The sequence below is a fragment of the Dipteris shenzhenensis genome, chromosome 21 (assembly GCF_047967505.1).
Source record: "Dipteris shenzhenensis isolate YYH24624 ecotype China chromosome 21, Dip_SZ_1.0, whole genome shotgun sequence".
NCBI classification, from domain to species: Eukaryota; Viridiplantae; Streptophyta; class Polypodiopsida; order Gleicheniales; family Dipteridaceae; genus Dipteris; species Dipteris shenzhenensis.
The window spans coordinates 42,229,494-42,254,422 of NC_141616.1; the positions used below are offsets into that span (position 1 = coordinate 42,229,494).

The 24,929-nt window shown below is 42.1% G+C and overlaps 1 protein-coding gene across 1 annotated transcript in view; it reads left to right on the top strand.

The window, feature by feature from the left end:
• The first annotated feature begins 11,857 nt into the window (after nt 1–11,857).
• LOC147888872 (protein NRT1/ PTR FAMILY 8.3-like) overlaps nt 11,858–24,929 on the top strand; it is a 32,088-nt gene continuing 19,016 nt past the window's right edge. The window contains exon 1 of the mRNA XM_087392308.1: nt 11,858–12,164. Within this exon, the coding sequence (XP_087248434.1) occupies nt 11,987–12,164 (178 nt within the window). The 5' untranslated portion in view covers nt 11,858–11,986. The remainder of the gene's footprint in view (nt 12,165–24,929) is intronic.

The following is a 24,929-nucleotide window of genomic DNA, read 5'->3' on the forward strand; positions in this document are numbered from 1 at the left end:
CCAATATATCTCCAACAATAGTAGCAACTAGTGCCTGAGGCAAGATCGGCATCAGAGCCTGAGGAAAGGTCGGCACTAGAGCCTGAGGCTACATCAACACCAGAACCGCCCATCGACGCCATGCTAATCCATGAGTCACAAGGGGAGCTAGTGCCAGATATTTTACACAAGTGATGATGACTAAAATACCATTGGAACAACCTCCTACAAGTACTATAGAATCATCAGGATGTCTACATGGGCAGCACCACTTGTATCAGTAGTATCACCAGTCCTCATCACCGTCTGTCATTCTCCAACATCAAGCTAGCCACATGATCCAAATGTCCGAACTATTCACTAGCTTAGCCAACACTTACCCTCGCTGCTACCATCCTCTTAACCTTCCTCGAGCTCCATCCTAACATCTATTCCCTCCATCGTCTCTTTGCTCATGCCTCTCACCATTTTCAACTAACCCAACAATCACAAACTTACGAGCCTCTCACACCTAGCTTCTTTCCTTCCCTTGCTAATCCTACCCTCAAGGATTACCAAGTTGCTCAAACCATTTGCCCAATTCTTTCCTCCCTCCCCTCTGGTCCCCCTTCCACGACTAATACTCTTCCATATTTCTCCCCCATGTCCCCAGATTCTCTCCCTGCCCCATCATCACCTCTGACACTACTTGTGGTTCCATCGGCAGAAAATGACACAGTATTTGATTTTGAATATTAGGATCTGGATAATCCAATCTGTACTCCCATGCCAAGTTCCAATGATGGGTATGATTTTGATGAGATACCACTTCCCAGTAACCCTATCAAGGAATTTTGGAGCAAATATCATGATATGAAAACTTGAGGTGGATGGACCCTGGACAATTTCCCTACCAACCTTCGTCAGCGTCAAATTAGTGAAGATTGGATAAGCAAGTTGGATCCACAACTTGATTGGCACCACCATCCCAAGCTCTTTGATGTAATCTTCTTAAAAGAGTAGCTACGTGCACCTCCATGTCTCAGAACCCATCCCAAGTTCTATGCACTTCCAGAACATAAAAAATGGGAAGCCAACATACACACTTTGGATGAAATTGGCCAATGATCGAACCATACTCTGGTGTAGAATGGAATATCCAAGGGAAAATGATCCGAGCACTTTAGTAGCATGAGCAAATAATGTGCGGCAACATTGATCGCTTCCTTCGCCTAAGTGCCATCTTTTGTAAAACATTGGAATACATTCTGGACGTCCCACATTACCTCGATAGCAATTTCCCTCCACTCAGTTTCAATCCCAATGAACGGGTCGATGCTTAGATTACAAGCCGACTCTATCAAAGAGTCATCTTCTTAGAAGCACGCCATGTATCTCTGTTCGAACAAATGGTGGATACGAGCTACCTAGAAACTGAGCAAAAATTGTATGGTACCAAGGCTTTACAGCAGGATCAACTGGCACAACACAAGTTCCATAGCCACTAGACTGCACGCATGGCAACCCAGGTACATGCCCACAATAAGTCATAACCTGAGGATGGGTAATAAAATGGATCCGCGAGTATGTTGTCTCTATGCTAACATGGACTTAGGTTGTACCAAATGTGTGTAGAGTAGCGGCAAAGCTCTGCTTGTACTTGCATAAGACTAGGAATCTCTCCTAGGAATCCTCAACATGCAAGTTCTACTTGCAATTCCTACATGCGAGTTCTACATGCAACTTCTACATATTGCAACTCCTACATGCAAGTCCTACATGCGATTCCTACATGCATGTTCTACATGTGAGTTCTACATGCAACTCCTACATGCAACATGCGAGTTCTACATGTAGAGAGAGAATGTCTTACAATTCCTACATGTAGAGAGAGAAGCTCTCCAACTTGTATAAATACCCCATAATGGAATGAAGCCCACACTCTTTGGGGCATTGTGTTGAGTTCTACTTTGGTATTCCAAGCAATTGTCTCAAGTGTCCATGCTACCTTGCACTCCACATCCAAAAGCATGTCCTAACCTTGCAACTCCTCCTTCCCTCTCCTCCGACATTGCAACCCATCCTCTCCTCCTCCTCCTCCTCCTCCCTCCTCCTCCCTGCTCCTCCTCCTCCTCGCTCCTCCTCCTCCTCCCTCCTTCTCTCCCTCCTTTCCCCCATGCTCTTACATCTTCTTCCTCTCCCACTCCTATACTCCCCCTAAACCTTTAGTTCCTCAACCTTTAACCTCCATGATCTACAAGGGAGACGAGTTCTCCACCATGTACTCTACCCTAAACCTTGGATTCTCCTTCTAACCCTGGAACCTCTTCTAAACTCTAGAATCTCTTTCTAAACCCTAGAACCTCTCTCTAAACCTTGAACCTCTTCTAAACTCTGGAACCTCTTTCTAAACCCTTAAACCTCTCTCTAACCCTTAAACTCCTCCTAAACCCTTCAACCCCTAATGAAGGCGAAAGCCTTCATTACCTCAACCATGATGATGTACGTTCCTTTCACACATGCATGCACTATGTTTGCTTACCACACTTAAGCCTATGTCTCTCACTGGAATACGATTCGAGGTCCTAGATTGTATACACATATACTACAAACGAAAACCCCGATATATCTGTAGGTGACAAAAAACCTCGGAACCCTACATATTGAGAAAACCTTGCTCTTCCTGTGGAAGCCATGGGAAAGAGCTAACACTGCTGTAGGCTTGCTACCCTTTGAAAGAAATTGTAAATTTATGCGGACAAAATCCTTGCATTGCCGCTGATGAGATTTGAGCCATTGGCTGCCATGCTGCACCACCTGAGTCAGTTCTCCACCCCTCTCTTCTCTTTTCATTTAAGCCTCTCTCTCTGTCGCACAGCTACAGGCTTCCTCTCCTCCTCTTTTTGTTGCATCTTTGCGAATTCTCAAACATGAGTGCATCAATGCCTCATACCATGCCCTAAGCAGCCTTCGTTCAACTTACCCTATGCATTTTAGTTTGCTTCTTCTTCCAAGGTATGTTCCCCATCAACGTCATTCTTGGCGGCACCGCCGAACCTACTTTCCTTTCTCTTTTTAGTACACTAAACTATTATTGTTGGAAAACGTTCCGTCCTCTTCGTTAGAAGGTTCTAATAGCAGCTACTTTAAGATATACTTTGTGCGTGGAATTGCAGTAGACATGCCCACTGGTTGAGGCCTTCGTTTTGGTTAGTCCTCCTACACTGCCATCTCTCCTTCACAGTCAGCTCTCCTACACGGCAATTTAATTAGTTCCACATTTGAATGAGGATGAACGTCTTGAACTTTGGAGACAACTAGCCTTTCATTTTGCCACTCCTCTTCAAAAATTTAAATGTTTCTTTTTAACGTCTTCTTTCCATTGAGTATGAAGTGCAAGTAGAGGATAATAAGAGTAGGCTGTCTTCATCAATTTTGCAAATTTTTAATTTTATGCTTTTGTTCTAAACTAACAATACTCTTTTGCAGGTGGAATTGCCATATTTGCATGCTCTTACGTCGAAAAAATAGCATCTCCACCTAGTCCTAAGGCAAATGCTTTTGTTCTAGCATCACCAAATAGACCCCCTAAAGAAAATATGTTGAAGAATTCTCCAATAAAAAAGACACCATGACGTTCACTTAAGAATTGTTTCTAAGAGGTGGCACAAGAGGCATATGCCCACGGTAATTATCATTTCAATTTATAAAATGACATTGGAAATGGCATGTAATTAGTTTTTTGTTTTGTTTTGTTGTATTCAGTGAAAAAGCTTATACAAGACAAGTTGGAGTATGTTAATTTTAAATCAACTATTACGTCTTGTGTACAATGTGCAAGCAAGCCTATGCACACAAGCCGTTCCGTCCAAAAGAAAGGCCCACCCAAAAGGGACCAACTGAAGTGATCAACATAGATTCTCATTGAACAATTGATGGACTATAAAATATTTGCTACTTCTTAAGTTTGAACATATTATGTATTGTTGGAAAACTATGTTTGAATTGGTTTAGATTCTAGTTGAACAATTGATGGCCTATAAAATATTTGTTATTTCTTAAGTTTCAACATATTATGTATTGTTGAGAAGAATCTATGTTTGAATTGCTTTGAAATTTAATAATCTTAGCATTGAAATTTCCTCTCGATGTTACGTTATGGTACAAATAATCTTATGTACAATTAGAAAGATGTTATTGCTATTACTTACACTTGTGATATGAAAATAATTACCTCACCCATTCAAGTAAAGTGTTTACAAAAAATTGCATGAGTTTCTTATGTAAGCGAAGTATTTGCAACTTACTTTTGCTTATTCTTGCATTTGCAGCAAGCAAGTAACATGCATCGAAGGAAGAAAATGATGTTTGTGGGGGGTGGATATTCTTTGGTCTCTTTAGGTATTACCAAACTATCTAATTGTGCACCATATAGTATTGTCTTTGAGGGAAAACTTGTTTGCAAATATGGCACAAGGTCATCAATCCAAAGTATCTAACCTCCTTGAAAGGGGACTTAACTGGTGAATTTGTTCACATACAGTCACCTTGCTCATTCCCTCTACATACATCCACCAATTTGTCAACTTCTTGCAAATTGGTGAATTTTATAGAATAGAGGGAGCAACTGTTGTGACAAAAGGACCAACAAAAGGTGGGACTTCAAAGTTCTCTCTACTTGTTGATGCTACTACTTATCATTAGAGGAGAACCTTTTGAAGGCAACCTTCGTTTAGAACCCAATCACTTCATTCACAATTATGTCCATTGGGCCACAGAGAATATATCAACTTTGGAAATTTGTCAATCTCTAATGTCATGGGGACACTTGCAATAGTTATTATCAAAGTTGCAAGTGATGAGGGAATGGCAAACCAAATCATAGTTGTTGCTGATGGACCAAGAGATGAAGATAGAGCTGTTGTAAGTTAATTCTTTTATCGATGTTATTTTAGTATTCACTTTTTAAGTAAAGCCTTAACTGAAACAAGGTTCAAATACTATATTTGGGTTTGCAGTTGTCTTTTGTAAAAGAAAGAAAGGCAAGTCTTACTCAACTTGTGTAAGAGTTCAATGAAGGAGTTGTTATGTATGTCTTGAAGAATGTATCATTCCTAAAGGCAAAAGGAACAATTTGTGTGTTCGATTTCACCATCTTGGCGGAGGTTCCTGAAGGACCAACCAAAGATGACCTCAAGCAAGCATTTGTTAGCCAAGTGGCTCATCTTGGCTATGGAACACAGGTACGAACGTATGAATTTAAGTTACTTTGCTTTTAACTTTTACTAATTTTGTCTTCTTTTGTTGTAGTTCTTTGGTACTCTTCACTTCATAAACATCAATGCTGATTTGCTAGAATATGTTTGTGAGGCTTGTGGCGGAGTGTGTTAGATGAGATCTTCTTAGGCCACTTTTGTGTTATGAAATTATTCACTGATTTTACATTACTTCTTCATCTTTCATCTTAAATTGTTGAATTACCTTGATTTACATTAATTAGAGCCACAACATGAATAGTTTTGAATATCTTGAAGAGAAGCAACTAAGGACAAATGAAGAATTTACATCCAATTACACAAGGAACACAAACACACTTCTTTGCCTCCTCCAATTCTACCCTTCTCTAACTTACCAAAAGTTGTTAACTACGCTTTGTGAGAACATTTGCTTGACTTGAACAATAACAAATACACCATGGCACAAGTTGAGTATGTACAGTAACAATGCAATCATAAACAAAGCAAAACATACAAAACTTAGTAGAAAACTCTTCAACTTCATGTGCACTCATTGTAGATATACGTCAATGTTTTCATGCCATCTTTGGAACATCGTTCACTTTTATGTGCTACAATGGAATAAAGTTGAGTAAGAAAATTAGTATAGGGAAAGAAAAACAAGCTCTTACCAAAGCCTTACTTTTGGATGAGTCAAATGACGTATCCATAATTATTCCACTATGTCATCTCCAACAAAAACGTAGATATAATGTATGGATGGAAGAAGATGAGAACTTATTGCAAAGTCTTATTCTGCAAAATCCAACACTATGCGCAAAAGATATTGCATTGTTGCTACAAAGCAATGATTTGAAAAGTACATATCCACTACAAGCAAGTATCAACAAAATTTACAAAATGAGAAGAACTATATTTTCAAATGGTACTATTCAAAACAAAGTACTAATTCCAAACCCAAGCATCATTGGTCAAACTTCTCTATGCAAACAAAAACGAAATAAAATAACTCCAACAATATACACATAAAATCTTAGATACTCCAACCCACCCATGTATTTGTTGTGGATCATTAAAATTTAAGTCAAAAGTGCACAAAGTAAAGGGGAAAATGAATATTCTTTTGCAAACAAATGGTATTAGTATTACCAATTTGCACTCATCAAATCATTCACTTTGTTCCATTTGCTATAGAGACATCAACAACAATAAAGTACCATTGCTATGTTCCAAAAACATAAAGATGTCAGCTAATTCAACTTACACAACAAAACTTAATGACGTTGAAGCACGCTTAGCCTCTATTAGAATACCATTTGCCCAAATTTGAGAGTAAGACTATTTTAGTAATTTTGGGACAATTCCTTGATTTTGGGATGAATTTGATCCTCTCTCTCCCTCTCTCTTTATCATTTTTATTGAACATTATATGCTAGTGCTCGAGCTTAAGTTCGAGTATGGAACACTTGAAAATTATAGGCCATGCTCGAACTCAAGCTTGAGCATGGCATGAAAGTAATAGTGATTTTTCTATAACATTGGGACTTGGAATCATCTCAAAATTACTAAAACAGTCTTGAGTTCATATATGAGGGCCAATTCGGCCTACATGGTAGTGTTGTAAACGTGTTCACAGACGTCAATAGAGCACATTGAGTGTTTTAAGCGAAAACGGCACAGTTGTAGTAGCAATCAAACAAAAATTATCATTTAAACACAACTACATGAGTGGCATTATTCGTCCTACATTCACAATGCTTGCTCTAAATGAATTATTGAGAACTTATTTATATAAGCAATATAATGTCTCCATAAATACTCTTTGGGAGGAACATGTAAAATCTTTACAAGAAGAAAACTTACAAAATGAAAACAAAGATGATTACTACAATGAACTAATTGATGAAGATATTCAAACCGGTACATTAGTTCATGGAATATACACAAGTCAACAAGTTGTCGATTTTGAAAACCAAACCATTGCAATTGCTCCTTTTGAAGGATACTCCCCATTGAGTATATTCAAAGATAAACATTGTGAAGAACTTGCATTCCCAAAATTATTCTTTGGTATTCCTAGAAGTTATTCTATCCCAGAACGTACTTCATACCAAGCCATTGCTTCTTGGGAATTAACAAACATTGACCGTCGATTTGCTCTATGCATAGAAAATCTCTTCTTCAAAACAATGAAAATCCTAGTACAACAAGTACTTTCGTTATCTTGGGTTCAAATGCGTAAGGCACAAACAAATGGAAAAACTCTACAAGTAAAAGATGTACTTCTCAATACAAACATTGAAAAACTATTGCAATCTAACATAGGGTATCGTGATTTCTCTCACCTCTGCACATTTGTTGATTAAAAGTACTATCTCAAGAAGAACCTCTTTGCAATGCTATGCCAATTAGGGGCACCTTCATTCTTCATGACATTGTCCTCTGTAGAAAAGTTGTGGAAACCATTGGTAGAATCTTTGGAAATGCTAAATGATCTTCCTAAAGAAGCCAACAATGTTAACTACAACATGCAATTGAGAAACTTGATTCGATCAGATCCTATAACAACAGCCCAATATTACATCCACAAATTCAGAGCCCTCAAGACACTTCTTTAAAAAGATGACACCATTCTAGGAAAAGTCAATGACTTCTTCTTCGTTACTGAATTCCAAAATAGAGGAAGCCAACATGATCATGGACTTCTTTGGATTGACAATGCACCAATTTTTTGTCTATCCACAAATACAGAGATTGAAGAATTTGTGGACAAATACATCTGTACAAACATTTCATTTATCCCCTTCCCACAAAAAAAAAATCCAAACTCATAGACATAGAAAAACATGCTTCAAAAAAACAAAAAAATGTAGATTTGGATTTCCTCGATTTCCCATGGAAAAAACCCGTGTCATTTTACCATTGCAAATACAAGTAGTAGACAAACAAATGAAAAAGAACATGGAATAAATCAACTTTCTCTTATTGGAAGAAACTACGTTGTCATTAAACTATAATGATTATTAAAAAAAACTTGGATTCTCAGAACAAGAGTACATTTCAACACTACAAGCATCTATTTCACAACCAACACTATTCCTAAGAAGAGAACCAAAAGACATATACACTAATACTTTCAATCCAACGTTGCCAGCACTTTGGGGGGCAAATATTGATATACAACTCATACTAAACCCACATGGAGATGCTTCATATTGTACTTATTATATGACAAAAATCGATAAAGAGACCAACGAAGCTGTTAAAGCAGCACTCACGCAAAGTATGGAATCAAATTTTGCACCCAATGATCGCATTTGACGTGTTGGAAATGCAATTCTTAATACACAACACATTAGCTCACAACAGTAAGCTATGTACTTGTGTCTCTCCCTGCCTCTATCAACGTCATCGAGACAAATTTAAGTACATAAACAAAAATCCTCCAGACAAAAGAACACTGCTATTAAAACGGCGAGAACAACTTCAACTACTACATCCAGAAGACACAAACATCTTTTTCGACGACATTGTTGACAAATACTTAACTGAATCCAACGATGCCGAAAACTACTATAGAGAACAATGTACTTTATACATTCCATACCACAAAGTGGAACCATCCCTTAATGAAGACACTCCTATATGGCACCACAAATACAATGAAAACAAACAAATTATTATAAAAAACAAAGAGAAATACAATAAACTTATTCCACTATTTCCTACAAAATCAAATTCCACTTCTAGTGCTTCCACATCATCTAACAAATCCAAACTACATGACATAAATAAATATGACATTGGAATTGACATGCCTAACAACAAAATAAAACATCAAGAACATAAAACAACTTTACTGACTTCTAAATTAACACCGAATAATGAATATTACACAAACTTAAGGAAGCTTAACAACGAGCAATGTTTAATTCTTGAAGATATTATGTTGAAAAAAAGAGTAGATCCACATACTCAAATACATATTTTCTTGACAGGAAATGCAGGAACAGGAAAAACCTACATACTCATGGCAATTGTACAATCATTGCTAAGATATTACTCACACAAAGATACCAATGATATCAACCTTCCGAAGGTGCTCATGCTAGCATAAACAGGTAAGGCAGCATTCAACATTGGCCGTATAACCATCCATGCAGCTCTTCGCTTGCCCCTCATGGCATCCCACTATACAAGCCTTTCAACAAAAACATTGCAAGAGCTGTCACAACAATTTAGAGATGCTCAACTAGTTGTCTTTGACGAGGTTTCGTTAGTAGGGTATAGCACGTTGGTGGCCGCAGGCATGCATCTTCGTGAAATTAAACACAACCACCTAGAACAATTTGGGGGAATTGATGTTATCTTATGCGGAGATTTATGCCAAGCAAGTCCAACAAAAGGTTCATGGGTTTTTATGCAACAATCAAGAAACAATTCAATTGGTGACATCATATTGGAAAGAGAAAGTTCTCTACGAATTAAAGCATACCAATGCCGCAAAACAATCCTACGTACATTCACATCCTATTCAAACATACGTTTGAGGACATTAGTTACATTAACAAACAGTTCTTCAGAAAATCAACACAAAAACAAAATATACCTCACTTATTCTACACAAATTGTGATAAGGACAATCATAACAAACAAGTATTTGAATTGCTAAATAATAAACCACATATTCTTCATGCTATTGACAAGAAACACAAAACATGTGCAAAAAAAAAAGCAATACCAACAGATCCAAAGAATACGGGAGGATTGCACACAACGCTACTCTTAAAACTTGAAATGATAATAGAAATTTGCTCGGGAAATTTTGACATTTCAAATGGATTGGTCAATGAGGCCGATGGTATCTTCAAAGACTCTAACATACAAGCGGATCATAAAATATTATGGGTTTTGTTACCAACATCAACATTGGTAAGAAAGCTAGATTCAATTCCACTTCGCTTTACAATGAAAACATCCCATCAAATTGGACACCAATACATACAATCACACGTGAATTCCAAATAGGAAAAAACTACTTGAACACTGTATCACGAACACAATTCCCAATTCAGCCTATTGTTGCTCGAACAATCCATCGTTCCCAAGGATTGACAATGGAATCCCTTGCATTTGATCCTTCGTCCATCAAAGCACATGGCCTAGTGTATATAGATAAGGATTCAATACTAGTCGAACATGTATATATGCACAATGAACTTGCGCTGCATAATTATCCAGATTATCTTCCACGACAGAGGCCCAATTGTGAGTTTTTAACTCTTTCAGTTTTGGAATGGTAGTTTCGAGCATTTTTATTTTTAGCATAAACTAAAATGTGTTTTGGTTTTCAGATCTGTATCCATCATCACATGAATGGTAGCCGGTGGAGTGCATTTTGGGATTCTTGGATGTCTTGCATAGAAAATACATTACAGTCTCTTAACACAAGAACCCTAAACTCACACTTTGGAGACATATTACATGACAAAAGCCTCTTAAGTGCCACAGTAATTTGTTTTCAAGAATTGCATAACAAATTCAACCCACTATTGTTACCTAACTTCACATGCCTACAAAAAACTAATGGAGTAGGGATTGCAACATGTTACAAAAATGAAATGCAATTGCAAGAAGAATTATACATACAAAACAAAGGTTGCGAATGCTTGTTAACTACCTTCAGAAGCACAAACATGGACAATTTTGCAATCATAAATGCATACAATTCTCCTTCATCATCCACTTCTACACTTCTATATTCACTAGAAAAAATTCTTTCAACCTTACAACCAAACACACCAACAACAATCATAGGAGACTTCAACATTAACTATAAAAATTTCAACAATAAAACGAAAAACCTACATACATTCATGACAAATAAAAATATGACACAATTAACTCACCAACCGATAATTGTTCACGGATCAATTATAGACCACATACGGACTAACAAACCAAAACAACATACTCTATCAGGAACTAACTTTATCTACTAGTTAGACCACTCACTTATTTACACTAATATAAATTTAACTTAATGGCCCTGCATGCCTTATGAATGTAATTCAACTTGTTTTGTTAGTACATGGTGGGATAGGAATAGGATAGAAATATGCATGGGACCACCTGGACCACCTTTTCCCATTCCCATCCTATTTCTTCCCATGTGCTAAGCCCCCTTAGACTTCCACTTTAAACGTGGCAGGCCAAAAAGAGCTAGGGATGGGTTTAGGAGGTGGGGACCACGTGGGGACAAGGACAACCCATGTTTTGGAATCCCTAAAAAAGGGGAACCCATTCTGGTTGCCACAGGATGGGAGAAATGATGACAAAAAGATTCCCATCCTAAACCCATGCTAGCCCCATTCATGTGCTAGGAGTGCCTCCCCGCGCCAATAGTGGTGCTAGGTAGGACTGCTCTCTCAAGAACGCGCGTCCCTGTGTGTAGATAATGTTTAATCTCCACCGGATGCACGTGCTGCACACCTTAGAAATGCAGCCTTCTACCGGCTCCACCTGTTGCACAGCATAGAAATGCACCTCCAAACTTCATTCAATGCTGGGACTTGGAAACAAGCTCCTGGAGAGCTGGGATAGCCCTCCTAGCTCACGCGAGGAGCTCCTCTAAGGCCCTTAGTGATCACATGGAGGAACCTCAACTTATTCCCTGCCACGCTTTGGAGATTCCGTGTCGCAACTGATTACCTTGTATATTCCACCTTCTTATTCTTCCACGCTCACTCTCTTCTACTTCACTCTCGTGTGTGTTTGTGTTGCTGGTCGCCATGGCGGCTGCTGCTGCATCCCTTGACCCGGAGATCGTCTCGTCTTCGTTACTCCCTTACCATCCTCTCCCTTCCCCCGACCCCTCCCTCTTCGTCCAAGATGGATCCGTCGACTTTCGAGGTCGCCCCGTCCTTCGCGCCCGCACTGGCGGCTGGGTAGCTTGCTCGTTCATCATCAGTAATGCGCTCTCTCTCTCTCTCTCTCTCTCTCCTCTCGGCTGGGTTCGTTCTCCGCAAATCTTTTGTGCTGAAGTACACGCTTCGCTTTTGTTGTCGTTTTGCCCCATTCAGCTCGCATTTTGCTGCACGTTCGTCAGTCTTCTATCCTCCGCTTTCATGTTCTCCTCCCATTTTGTTTTAAGGCGACATTGGTGGCTTTCAAGGGCTACTTATATTCTACTTTCTTTCTGACACAAAGGAGGCTTGGCTTGATATTCGCCTTTATAGCATGTATCAACATTAAAATTAAACCTTCCTTTGGCGGAATTATTGTAGAAACGTTGCTTGTCACGGTTGCAACATAAGGGAGTAATGCAAATTTAGAAAAGGATACCTATGGAACCTATAGATTACTATGTAGAGCCAACAAGTAGCTTCTTGATAGAGAGTCAACATTTTGTCTATGGAAGATAGTCTCTCTTCCATAAGGTTGTGTTTCTTTGTTAGGGGCTAGGCCTGTTGGTAGTGCCCCGCGTCTGAAAGGCATACCCCTTCACAAGAATCAATCCATCGATCCATCGATAGTTAGAGTTGTGGGAAAGGGTTGAAGTTTCACATCATGAGTCTAGAGGTCCCCTCCCAATCAAAGCAAAAACCTGGGAAATTTGGAGCGGTACAGAGCAAGATCATCAAAGTAGCACGACAAGAAGCCATGTCGGCGAGGTAGCACAGTCTACACGAAGGTGATGATGGGGATCGCTTTGATGATGGTTTAGTTGCGGTTGGGTAAAAAATATGGAGATAATTCTTTTATCGACATGTTATTTATACCAAAATTTGATAACTCAACTTATAATTTAGATGCCAGATCGACTTGTGGGTTGAGTGTTGATGCCGTTCTTGCGGTTAACTCGTTTGAACCCTAACTTGTAGCTAAATGTCTTGCATTTCGTGCATACTTTGAGTCTTAAGGGCTACTTCCTTTTGATTATAGGACGCTTGAATAGGTGTCATACCTGTGGCACTTTAGTATAGTTTCAATTTATAAGAGTCTAGACTAGACGATAGTTTGACCCGTTCTATTTATGTCTAGATTGTATGTTGAACTATTTAATTGGCTGTGCCGAAAGGAGACCTAGAAGACACTTGCGAGTTTGGGATCTCTATAAAATTAATAGTCTCTGGTGGTAAACCACGGAGTTTGAACACTTGCACAACGTAAAGGGAGCAATGACATGACCCAGAGCGAAATTTTTCTAGTGTACCATTTAAAAAGATAAACAACGGCCCTTATTTGATTATTGCATTGGCAATGTCACAGTGAAGTCCATGGTTTTGATTTCTCAACGTTTTCTTGTAATGTGAGAGGTTGGAGATGTATATATTTTCATTTATTGACATGAAAGACAAAAGGTAGCAGTCTTAATCACTTTGCTCTTCATTTGAGATCAGTAATATGTTGCACTGGGAGTAACTGCTTCCTAATTGAATCCAGGATGGGTAGCATAAGGTGCTACACGGGGTTCCTTTGGTGATAGCTTATAGCTATCCTCTTCATGGAGTACGTTGTATATAATATCAAAGATCTTTCATTTTGAAGAGAAATGGAGAGGAGAGAACACACGTTTAAGAGCAACGTGAAATGTATTGCACCCACTTGAAGATAGTGAAATGTATTGCAACCACTTGAAGATAGGAAGAAAGTGACGGTTTTGTAAGGAAACTAAACCCTAACGAATTTTTTTGGGACCATAAGCTAGAGGATTTAAGAAGAATGAAATATTCACACCCGCAGTTATACACTGGATTGCTACTTCTTGGGGTAACATTTCATATTTCTTAAGTGAAAGTATTTGTTCTAGGCAACGATATTAATCTTGGGACCTCATGCTTATACTTCATGTGAATATTACATGGGCATGCCACATGTAGAATCGTAAGCTTCCACGTAGAACTACCAAGATATTGAACTTTGGTCTATATGTCTTAGTGCTAGTGATCAAAGTAACCTAGAGTCACACAAATATAATGAATGGTTACAACGAATGAGGGGATTATCCTTATAAACGCAATACAGTTGGGATGATATATGCACTCAAAAAGATTTATACTATTTAAATGCATACTCAAAAAGATATATAGTATTTAAAGATTCATAGTTGGGATTATCCTCATAATTGGGATGGTATATGCACTCAAAAAGATTCATACTATCTAATTCTTATTGGTGTCATATGTATCATCAAGCCTCCTCTTTAAGAGTTGTCTTGGATAGGTACAAAGAAAGAACAACCCCTTTAGTATTGGCTTGGTCAATATGTTGGACAGAACATCTTTTTGCACATGTGCAATCCTCCAATTTCTCTATGATGAATTGGTACCTGATTTGCTTGGTTATGGTGTGATGTATAGGATTCTTGACAAAGCAACGCAAGTCTGGAATTGAAGCTACTTGTGTTATTCCAAGATTACCAAGCAACCTTTGCTTCGAACATTGCTGAAGCGCTCATGTATTCAATGTCTGTGGAAGAAAGAGTCAGATGTTTAGCTTTTTTGCGTCACCTATGAGATACTCCAACTGCAGATTGGGAAGTTATATCTAGTGGTGGACTTCCTGTTCTTGCTTACTTACCCAATCATGGTCACTGAATCCTTGTGGTTTGAATCTTTCATAAAAGATCTCAAAATGCATAGTACACTATATGTACGGGAGGATCCCTTTGGCTGTGTTCCAATGGCTAGCTTTGGGATGTACCATGACACAAGTGACATAAAACGTTGTAAGCCTTTACTATTCTAATTGTCTCACATCTTTCTGCTGCTGTACTTCTGTGCTCCATAAATAGTGGAATTGCCATAAATTATTGTGCGCAAAGTGCAGCCTTTCTCAATGAGGGTGTTATAACTGCGTGTAATGTATAGAATGACAGGGTCGATGCTACCGTTTTTCTGCACTACATAAAGATTGGGAAACGGTGTGAGTTTGAGATGATAGTGTCACTCTTTGAGTTTGCTTAGTCTGCCCTCGTCCCACCTATTTTTTGTCTGTGTGATTTTCTTTTACTTCCTCAGATTTGTCATTCTTTGATGATTGTGGTCATGAGGATTTATCCACATCCTGTGACTCATCTATTCTGAAGTCTAGCTTCTAGTTGGAGGTGACATAATGATATCTTGTTGCCACAGACATAAATCTGAGGATAAACACTAGCAAGCTTTTGCTAGACATGTTGCACAGCTCATGAGCTGATCATGTATAATGTCCGGCTAGGATCAGAGCAATACACTTACAAACTTCACGAGGAGGGGCATGGGCACAATCGGACCAATCACACATCTCCTTTCACCTAGCTCTACCCCAGCCCCTCCTGCATCCTCCTCCACCCACTCTTTTGACTTACTATCAGTACCACGTCCATCATTGTCTTGATCAGATTTATGGCTGCCATCTGACCAGATTTTTCGAGGATATAGATTATAAGCCCACCTTTGATGCAAAAGCCCAGTCTTCACTCACTTCATCGACAACACTGCACAACAATCCTTCTCTTTCGCTGTTAGTTCCATGGGGAAAATTATCGAGTGGTATGCCACAAAAAAGAGCTGGTACAATGACGAATGCAAAGCCCTTAGATGGCTTTTTTTTTTTGGATGACGAATGCAAAGCCCTTAGACCAAATCGGGACACCTTGACTTGGGGCAGGTGGGCAGAGAGTGGTGAGGCAAAAGAAACGTATATTTTTGATGGCACGTGTAGGAATTCCTGAACAACCTTAATCGATCACCATGCCTTACCCAGGACCCTGCTCTTTGAAAGAAGTATGCGATACCCTATATGATGTCCCCAACCAGCACCAACCAAAGATTTTAGACATTCCTTGTCCCACCAATTCTACCCTTTTCACCATCTCCCGACTGAACGAATAAATCAAACTCGAGAATGGCAAAGACGAGGATCACGAAGGCCTCCAAGCTAAGCTCTTGACTCGCGGCTGATAGATACCTGCACAGATCTTGGCCAAGTTGTTTAATGAGGTTTTTGCACAGGTTTTTCTACAACCTGAACCATCGACACCATTGTCCCGATCCACAAAGCAAGAGACCTAAGGACACTAGTGACTATTGGACCATCGTGGTGGGCCATCTGTTGCAAATTGTAGGGCTTGGGGTTCGAGATACATATCATTGAGCAAGCTGAGTGGGTAGGCATGTGGGTAGAGGGTCAAGTAGGTTTCACGCGTGACCACCCCACCTTGATCACAAATTTACTTCTAGATCCATTGTTGAGGAGGCCAGACAATCGAAATAGAAGGTTTCAGGCGAGACTACTCCAAGTTTATGTGGGTGTGTGGATTTGTATATGTGAGAGCATATGTTTGTACTATGGTCTACACCCATTGTTGGGCGCTGATGACGTTAGTGGGGATGTCATAGTAGCTAGTCCCTGCTATGCATGATGGAGTTTATGGTTTTCAATCTTATGAGTGACTATCATGAGATCGAAACTGCACTATGTTGTGTTTTTAGAGGATGAGTTTGGGCATGTTCCTGGACTCATCTAGGTATATGCTTTTGCCGTATTAGCAGACATGCAAATTTCACCTTGTGCAGTTTTCGTCCATGTTGCGGCCTGCTGGTTTTGCGTTAATTCTTTCTATCTTAAGTGGTGTGTGTAGGACTCCTAGGCTTTGGCAATGTGGTCTTTTACTGATTCCATGATCTGCTCATAGGTCTCTGTGATGCGATCGGCTTCATATACCTTCTCGGATGTCCTGGTGGGAAGGGACTTGAACTTCTTGCCGAAAGCTGCTCCATAGGGAGTCCGACTCACACTAGAAGAACGACTGTTGTCTTGAACTAGGGGTAAGTATTGTTCCCAGTGGGACCAAGCATCCGCAACAACGCATTTCAGAATATCAAATGCTAACTTCTGACTCGCCATCTGACTGTGGATGAAAACTACTAGAGAAACTGATCTTGGTATCAAAGTTGTCAAATAGGGCTCTCTGAAAATGACTGGTAAACTTGGAATCCTTGTCGGACACAATGATACGAGGCATGCCACACATCGGATACCATCATCTGAGAAATATACAAGCTAGTGTCTTGTGTGTTGATGGTACCGTTGCATGGAATTAGCATGAGAAACTTGCTAGACCTGTCCACGATGGTTAGGCACATGGTGTTCCTGGTACCAATAGTGGAAGGTCTGTAACAAAATCCATGCTAATCTACTCAAAGGGTTGGTTCGGAATCTGGAGGGGCTAGAGTAATCCTGGTAGCTCCTGTGAGATACCTTCACTTGCTGGCACACCTCGCAATGAGACATATTGATGAACATCACTGCATAAATGAGGCCAGAAAAACTTACGCTCTATCTTCTCGAGAGTGCCTGCAACGCCTCTTTGTCCGCCTGTTGGAGAATCGTGCATATCATGGAGTATGGTAGCACGGTATGAGGGCAACACACAAAGTTGTCCTTTGAAGAATAACCACTCGTCATGCATAGCATAGTTGCCTGAGCGTTCATCAAGCATGACTTTGTATCAAGAAGTCTGGAAATCTGCATCCGTATAGTACTGGTTGCGCATCTCCTCGATAGAAGACTTTTGGACTATGGAAATAGAGGTGACCATTCCTCCTCTTCTGCCAAGAGCATGTGCCACAACATTCTCTGATCCGGGCTCATACTTGATCATGCCGCCAAACTGCTGAAAAGTCTGGCTCCATCTGGTTTGTTGATCGGACCACTGAGCGGCGGGCATGGTCTGAAGCCACCGCAAGGCTTGATTGTGAAATTGTGACCATAGAGAGTTTTTCCATGTCTTGAGAGCATGGATGACTGCACATAACTCCTTGTCATAGACTGAGTATCTGGTCTCTGCTAGAAGCAACTTGCGTCCCTGGAATGCGACGGGGTGAACATTCTACTCTAAAACCGCCAATGGCATAGTCGCTAGCATCAGTCCGTACATTGAAGGGTTGATCCCATTGTGCCAATGCTAGGCACGGTGTTGTAGTAACTGCCTCCTTCAACTGGGCAAAGGCCTAAAGAGCTGCTGGAGTAAAGGTGATAGGCTATTTCCTGGCTTTTACTCCTTGTAAGAGATTGGTGATGGGAACTGCAATTTTTGCCAAATCCTTGATATGCTCCCGATAGGCCTGGCAAATGCTCATGAACATCCGAATCTCTTGTGCTATGGTAGGCACCTCCCACTCCACAAAATCCTTCACCTTGGCTTGGTCCAGGCAAACACCTGTTGCAGTGATGATGTAGCCCAAATAATGTAGCTCCTCCAAGAAAAAACTGCTTTTCTTGGCATTGGTGTACAACTGGTTGTCCTTCAGAGGTTGAAGAACGTGTTGAACGTGCTTCATATGATGTGTTGGATTTTTTGAGAAAATTAGAATGTTGTTGAGAAACACAGACACTCTTACCGATCAACGGTTTGAAGATTTGAAGCATCATACGGTTGAAGGATGGGGGTGCCCCTGTGAGACCAAAGGGCATCACCACAAATTCATGCTGGGCTTTCTTGTGTGGAATGCTGTCTTTTGAATATCCGGCTCATGAATCCGGATCTGATGGTACCCAGTCTTTAGATCAATTTTTGAGAACATCTTGGCTCCGGGGCCCTTAAGGCGCTCCAAGATGTAGCCGATCCTTGGCATGGGGAACCTGCTCTTGATGGTCAGCTTGTTCAACACGCGGTAATCCACACACATTCGAGCTGAATTGTCCTTCTTGACGAAGAGGATCGGAGCTACATACGGTGAGTTACTAGGGCGGATGAAGCCACTGCGTAACAACTCCTCTAACTGTTGCTCAAGCTCCTCCTCCATCGTCTTGTTGAGACGGTAAGGATGCTTGCTGGGAGGTGATGATCCAGGCAAAAGCTCAATACGATGGCCCTCTGGCCAACTGGGTGGTAAGGCTGGAGGCAAGCTCAATGTGAGGAAAATTTCTTGGTATTGCTGAAGGAGTACATCTTGCTCGGGGGTCCTAGCTAGAACTTCTGTATTGGTCACGTTGACATAGACAATGTATGCTTCTCCTCCCTTGCGAATCTTGTGTGCCATCAAGATTTTGGAAATCAAAGGGCGAGGCGAAGTGTCTTTAAGCCAAGTGATGAACTTACCCCCGTGGTCTGGAATTTTAATGTTGGAGATATCATAGCCAAAGAGTGTGGTGATGTGATGTATTAGTGTGTAGTACTAGGTGATCTAGTATTAGTTCTCGTGTGTGAGTCATGTGTGAGTGCCACATGTCATTATGGGACTTAGCCCATATGCACTATTTGCTAGTGTGTGAGTGAGTAGCCTATATAAGGCTTGTACGTCTCATGATAATGAATAAGATAGCCTTTCATTATGTTTTCATTCATGTATCATTTCCTCACACCCTAACCTTCTCTCCCTCTCTCTCCACCATGTTTCTAACATTTAATAGTCTGGGTGAACTTCGAACTGGTGCCACCATAGGGCTCCAAAAAAGTACGGGTGTCTGCCCATCCTCCTATCTTTAGAGTGGCGCCTGAGGCCACCTTGTTGCTATCTGCCTGCTGTCCTATGAATGTCTCATTCGGGATGATGGTATCAGACAGGGTGAGAGTTAACTTGGCTTGCTAAGCAGCTTTGGTAGAAATGATGTCCTTGGAACTCTCTGAATCTATGAGGATGAGGACTTTTTGGCTGCCAATCTGTCCGTAGAACTGGAACATGGTGGGAAACTGGTGAGAGTCCCCCTTCTATTGATCTTTTTTGATCTCCTCTATAACCATTGAGGTTGTCTTGCTTTTTGTGCCCTTGCTCATGGCAAAAGAAGCATCGGTTCTCTTTGGCATAGGTCGTTCAGGTTGCTGCATCCAAGTACCCTCCATAGCTGTTGCTGTCTTTTGCTGGCCAGTTCTTCTTCTGTTGCCCTGTTCTGGCTTTCTTTCCTCCATCTATGGTGGAGGAATCCGGGGGCTTCTTACTGTTGAACTACTTGGGTCCTTGACCCTTGTGCATGAGCTCGAAATTTTGAGCAAGCTCATATGCACACTCATAGTCCTGTGGCCGAAAACTATGGACGTACCACTAGATGTTTGATCGCAGCCCATGAAGGAATTTGCTCAGCTTCTGATTCTCCTCCAGCTGCAACTATACGAATACCTGCGTGAATTTATTGGCATAATGATTCACTGACTCGGTGTCCCTCTAGCGTAGCTTGTAGAATTGACTCCGGAGCCTGTCCAGGTACTGTGGTGGCAGGAATCGTGATCGAAGATCTTTCACGAATTTTGTCCAGCTGTAGAAAGGTGTCTCCTTGTCCGCACAATAGTGGTCCTTCTGCCACTTGAGCCACCAGGTGACCACCTCACCTGTGAGATGCATGGATGCTAGGATGCACCGCTCGTTGTCCTTTGTAGTAGGCATCACTGAAAAATAGCTTTTAAACCGATTGAGCCACGAAGTCAACACTAAGGGTTCTTGCTTACCATCGTACCGTGTGAAGTTGAGCTTCCCCAGAAAGGAAGGCTTGGTTGGAGGTGGAAGTCTCTCCTTTTCTCCCTTCGCTGGTCGGAGTAGAGAAATGAGAAGCTACCGATCCCGTTCTTCCTTCTCTTCTCGAGCGGTACGTTCTCGGAGTTCCTTGGCCTCCCGAGCCTTGCGGTCTCAGAGTTCCTTGGCTTCTTGAGCCTCTCGATCGTGTTCTTCTTTTGCTTCCTGAGCCTCCTGATCACGTTCTTCTTTTGCCTCCCGAGCTAGCCCTTTGCGCTCTCTGGTGGCCTGCTCACGATCTTCCCGCATTTTCTAAAGCTGGGTCATGCGGGTGAAGAGAGCCTTGGACTGTTGTTGCTGCATCTGCATCATAGCCTGCAGCATGTCTATCATGGTAGACATGGAAGTGTCTGCAGGATTCTGTGGTGGGGGTGGTGGTGGAGACACTGAACCCTCCCCCCTATGTTGGACTGCTCACTGGTGCCATGGTGTCCTTACCGGATTTTGTCTAGACCATAAACGATGGGGCTGTCCCTGACTGACCTGAACCTCCTGACTCCTGGAAACGAACTTTCCCCTCACGCTGCAAGGTGTAAAGACCTATGGGTGAAGACGGGAGCCGGCCCGATGCGCGATGTGGAGCGGCTAATGGAATATGGTGCTACCTCTAGCCCGGGATACGAGCAAAATACAAAAATTAAATATAGGATAACCCTCTGTCTCAGGAAATAATTTGAAACGCTGATACTATAACAAAATACAAAAGAAAGAAAGAGGGTAACCCTCTGTCTTAGGAAAGAATCTGAAGCTCTGATACCAGAACAAAATACCAAAAAAAAAGAGAGGATAACCCTCTGTCTCAAGAAAGAAGATACCAGAACAAAATACAAAAAAAGAAAGAGGATAACCCTCTGTCTCAGGAAAGAATCTGAAGCTCTGATACCAATGTAGTGGGAGATGACTATCTTCACTCTCTCTTGCTCAATACTAACTGCAACTGCAAGATGATGCACTCAATACACAAACTGATGCTGTGGATGTGAGTGAGAGAATCAGAGGAAGAGAAATGTAGTGGACCTTTGAAGAGGGAATAGGTATCTGAATAATGAATGCCCAAAGGGCTGAATACAACTCTATGAAGGGGCGAAACCTTCACTGCAAAACTGGAAGACTAGACTTCCTAGAGGAGGTGAATCCTCAATAGATCCCTGAAGAGGCTGTGGCTACCTTGCTGGTTTGCTGCAGGGAGGCCTAGGTGCTGCTTCACTGAAGGATGGAGGATGAGAAATGAAGGCCAAGGGGCTGCCTTTTATAGGTCCCCCTGGGCCTCAAAACTGACTGACCAGCAGGGCCGGCCCTGCTGCTGCGCACCAACTGGGCTGACGTGGCCGATTGGCTGCTGATGTGGCACCGACCACTCCACGTGGCAGTCGATTGGCTGCTGATGTGGGGCCTCTGCTGCGACTGTTGCTGCGCCCTGTCCTTGTTGGCTGACTCTGTGGCAGTCCCATGCGGTGTGGCTGCTTGCATGGGCTCCTATTGAGCTGGTTGCCTGCGTGGCAGTCCAGCATGGCCACGGGCTGTGGATGCCCGTGACAATGTTGTGTTTTTAGAGGATGAGTTTGGGCATGTTCTTGGACTCATCTAGGTATTAGAGACTACTCCACCTTGATCACAACTTTATTCCTAGAGCCATTGTTGAGGAGGCCAGACACATGAAACAAAAGGTTTACTGCTGCTTCGTGGAATTTCGTAAGGGTTTTGCTTTAGTCTTATTGGCTTGCCTCGTCTCACAATTCGAGCATTGGGGATTGGAGATGACACCATTTCGGTGGGCACCATTGGTTTACAACAAGGGTGCTTCTTGCTCCCCATGCTTTTCGGGCTCCACATTGACAAGTTGGCTTCCTTTGTGGACACATTGGGTGGGTGGGGAGGACACTTGTCCTTGTCCACCTGATGTGGCCTTGATCTCAGACACACTAGTAGGTTTACAAAACAATTTGTCAACTCTAGAGGCTTTTTGCGATAATTGCGACATGAAGGTCAGTATTGGGAAGACCAAGATGATGATATTCAATGCTAGTAAGACCTAGCTTTAGCACTAGTCATTCATCTTCCTAGGGGATGTCTCGAGGATGTGAATTCTAATGTTATTGAATTTATTTGTGAATACCTTGGACCTTGGTGGTACGGGAATTCCGAGAGTTCTGGTGCATGTATCAGGCTTGGGGAATTATTTCCGAGTGATCCCAAGCAATTTGTGCACGTGTTGGTGTATTAATTGTGCCTTGGGGTAGTTTTCCGGTGATCCAAAAGAGTGGTAAAAATCTGGTTGCTAATTTGAAGCTGCCAGAGTGAATTGCGATTGGTTTTTCCCTGCTTCCAAGCTAGTCCGGGGTAGATCTGACGAGTTGATTCTGGAGGTTTGTAGGCAATTCTGGAGCAGGATTTGCATAGGCGATTTCATCTGGGGCTGAGTTCTGGCTATTCCAGGGGGCAGGGCGATTGTTTGCAGGGCTGAATCCTGCTGATTCTGGTGCCAGGGGAGTGAGGCGATTTGACTAGGAGGAGATTTCTGCTGTTTCAGGAGCCAGATAAGTGGGCGAATTTCTTCTGGATACTTTTTTTGCGGATTTCTTGGCCTAGTAGCTGGGCGATTTGGTTTTGGGGCTGTGCAAGTGCTCCTGGAGTGTGGGCGATTTGATCTGTGGCACTTTCGAGCTGTTCCGGAGCTCCTACAGGTTGGGCGAGTTGCATTTTGGGCATTCTGGGCTGTGTTTTTGCTGGCAGGTCTGCCCTTTGCTGATTTCTAATAGAGACCAATCTGTGGATGATGTGGTTGGTCTGTTGCTGGGTAGTTGAAGGCTGGTAGTTGAGATTTTGGGTTGATTTCAGGATGGGGCTGCTTTCCAGGTGATTGTGTGGTGAGTTTACTCACAAGTGGTCAGTTAGGGTGCCTTGCTGTGCATTGCAAATCTGTTGGTTGTTAGTTGAGGGGCACTGTAACAGCCCAGGGCTGAGTGCTGATGTTGCTTTCCACGGGATTGGTTCCGTAACAGCTTGAGATATGCAAGTGCTCACATAGGATATTTTGGGGAGGATCTGTGTTTTAGGCTATGGCTGGTCAAGTCGGAGGAGGACCAGGTGTATACGGGAATTATGCAATGGGTTTTCAGCCAGGTATGCACGGCATGTTAGGGGGTGTGCAGCCCAATTTCATGTATGGTAATATTGGCATCAGTAGGAGGATGGGATGACGAAGCAACTTTTTTAGACCACTGGACTTCGATTGGAATTTGGTAGGCACGCAACTACAATGATCAAGGGATCCGCAGGGCATTTTGCACACTGATCCACAAGAGATTCTAGAGCCGACCACGGATTTCTATAGCCAGCCTTTCAAGCGGAGAGGGTGACTCCAACTTGCCTTGCGGCCTGAGAGTTAGCGTGGGACCGTGTTCCAATAGTAGTCTCACGGGAGTTGTGCAGGAGACTAGAGGAGCCTTTCACGAATGAGGAGCTTTGGGAAGCCCTCAAGGCCCTTCCGACCCAGAATTGTCCTAACGAAGATGGCTTGACTCCGGCATTCTTTCGTAACTTCTGGGAGATCATCTCCACCCCCTTCTACTCAGCTTGTCGGGGGATCTTTGACACGGGTTCCCTTCCTCAATCCCTGAGCAGGGGGTGGATTTGTTTGATCCTGCAAGGGGAGATAGGTCAGACATCTGGCAGTGGAGACCGATCACCCTGCTTGACACCGCATACAAGATCCTCGCTAAGGTCTTGAGTTTGCAGTTGCAACCTCATCTCATCGACATCATCCATGATACACATATTGGCTTTGTATAGGAGCGCAGCATCCTGGACAACATTTTCACATTCTGGGAGGCAATGGATTGGGCCAAGGAGGAGTCACAACCTTTGGCCATCCTGTTGGGGTAAAGGCACATTGCCAACCCTTAATTAAAGAATTAAAGATAGGACACCTATGACTGTCTTAAGACAGTCATAGGGTAAACCTAATCCTAATAAAACACAACTGAGTTTGTGGTGTGGCTCAATCATTCTTCACACCCGCACTAGAGTGTCACTCTCTCTCACTCTCACTCTCACTCTCTTGCTCTCTTCCACTACTCTACCCCTCACAACTGGTATCAGAGCCTCCTCTTCCTAGCCTACCCCTTTTCCGTACGGACAGATCCGTACGGCCGTACGTCGTCCGTACAGTCGTACGGACGGACTGCGGCGGCACATTTCGCCTGCAGGGCAGCAGACCAGTGTGCAGCGCGTCGAGCAG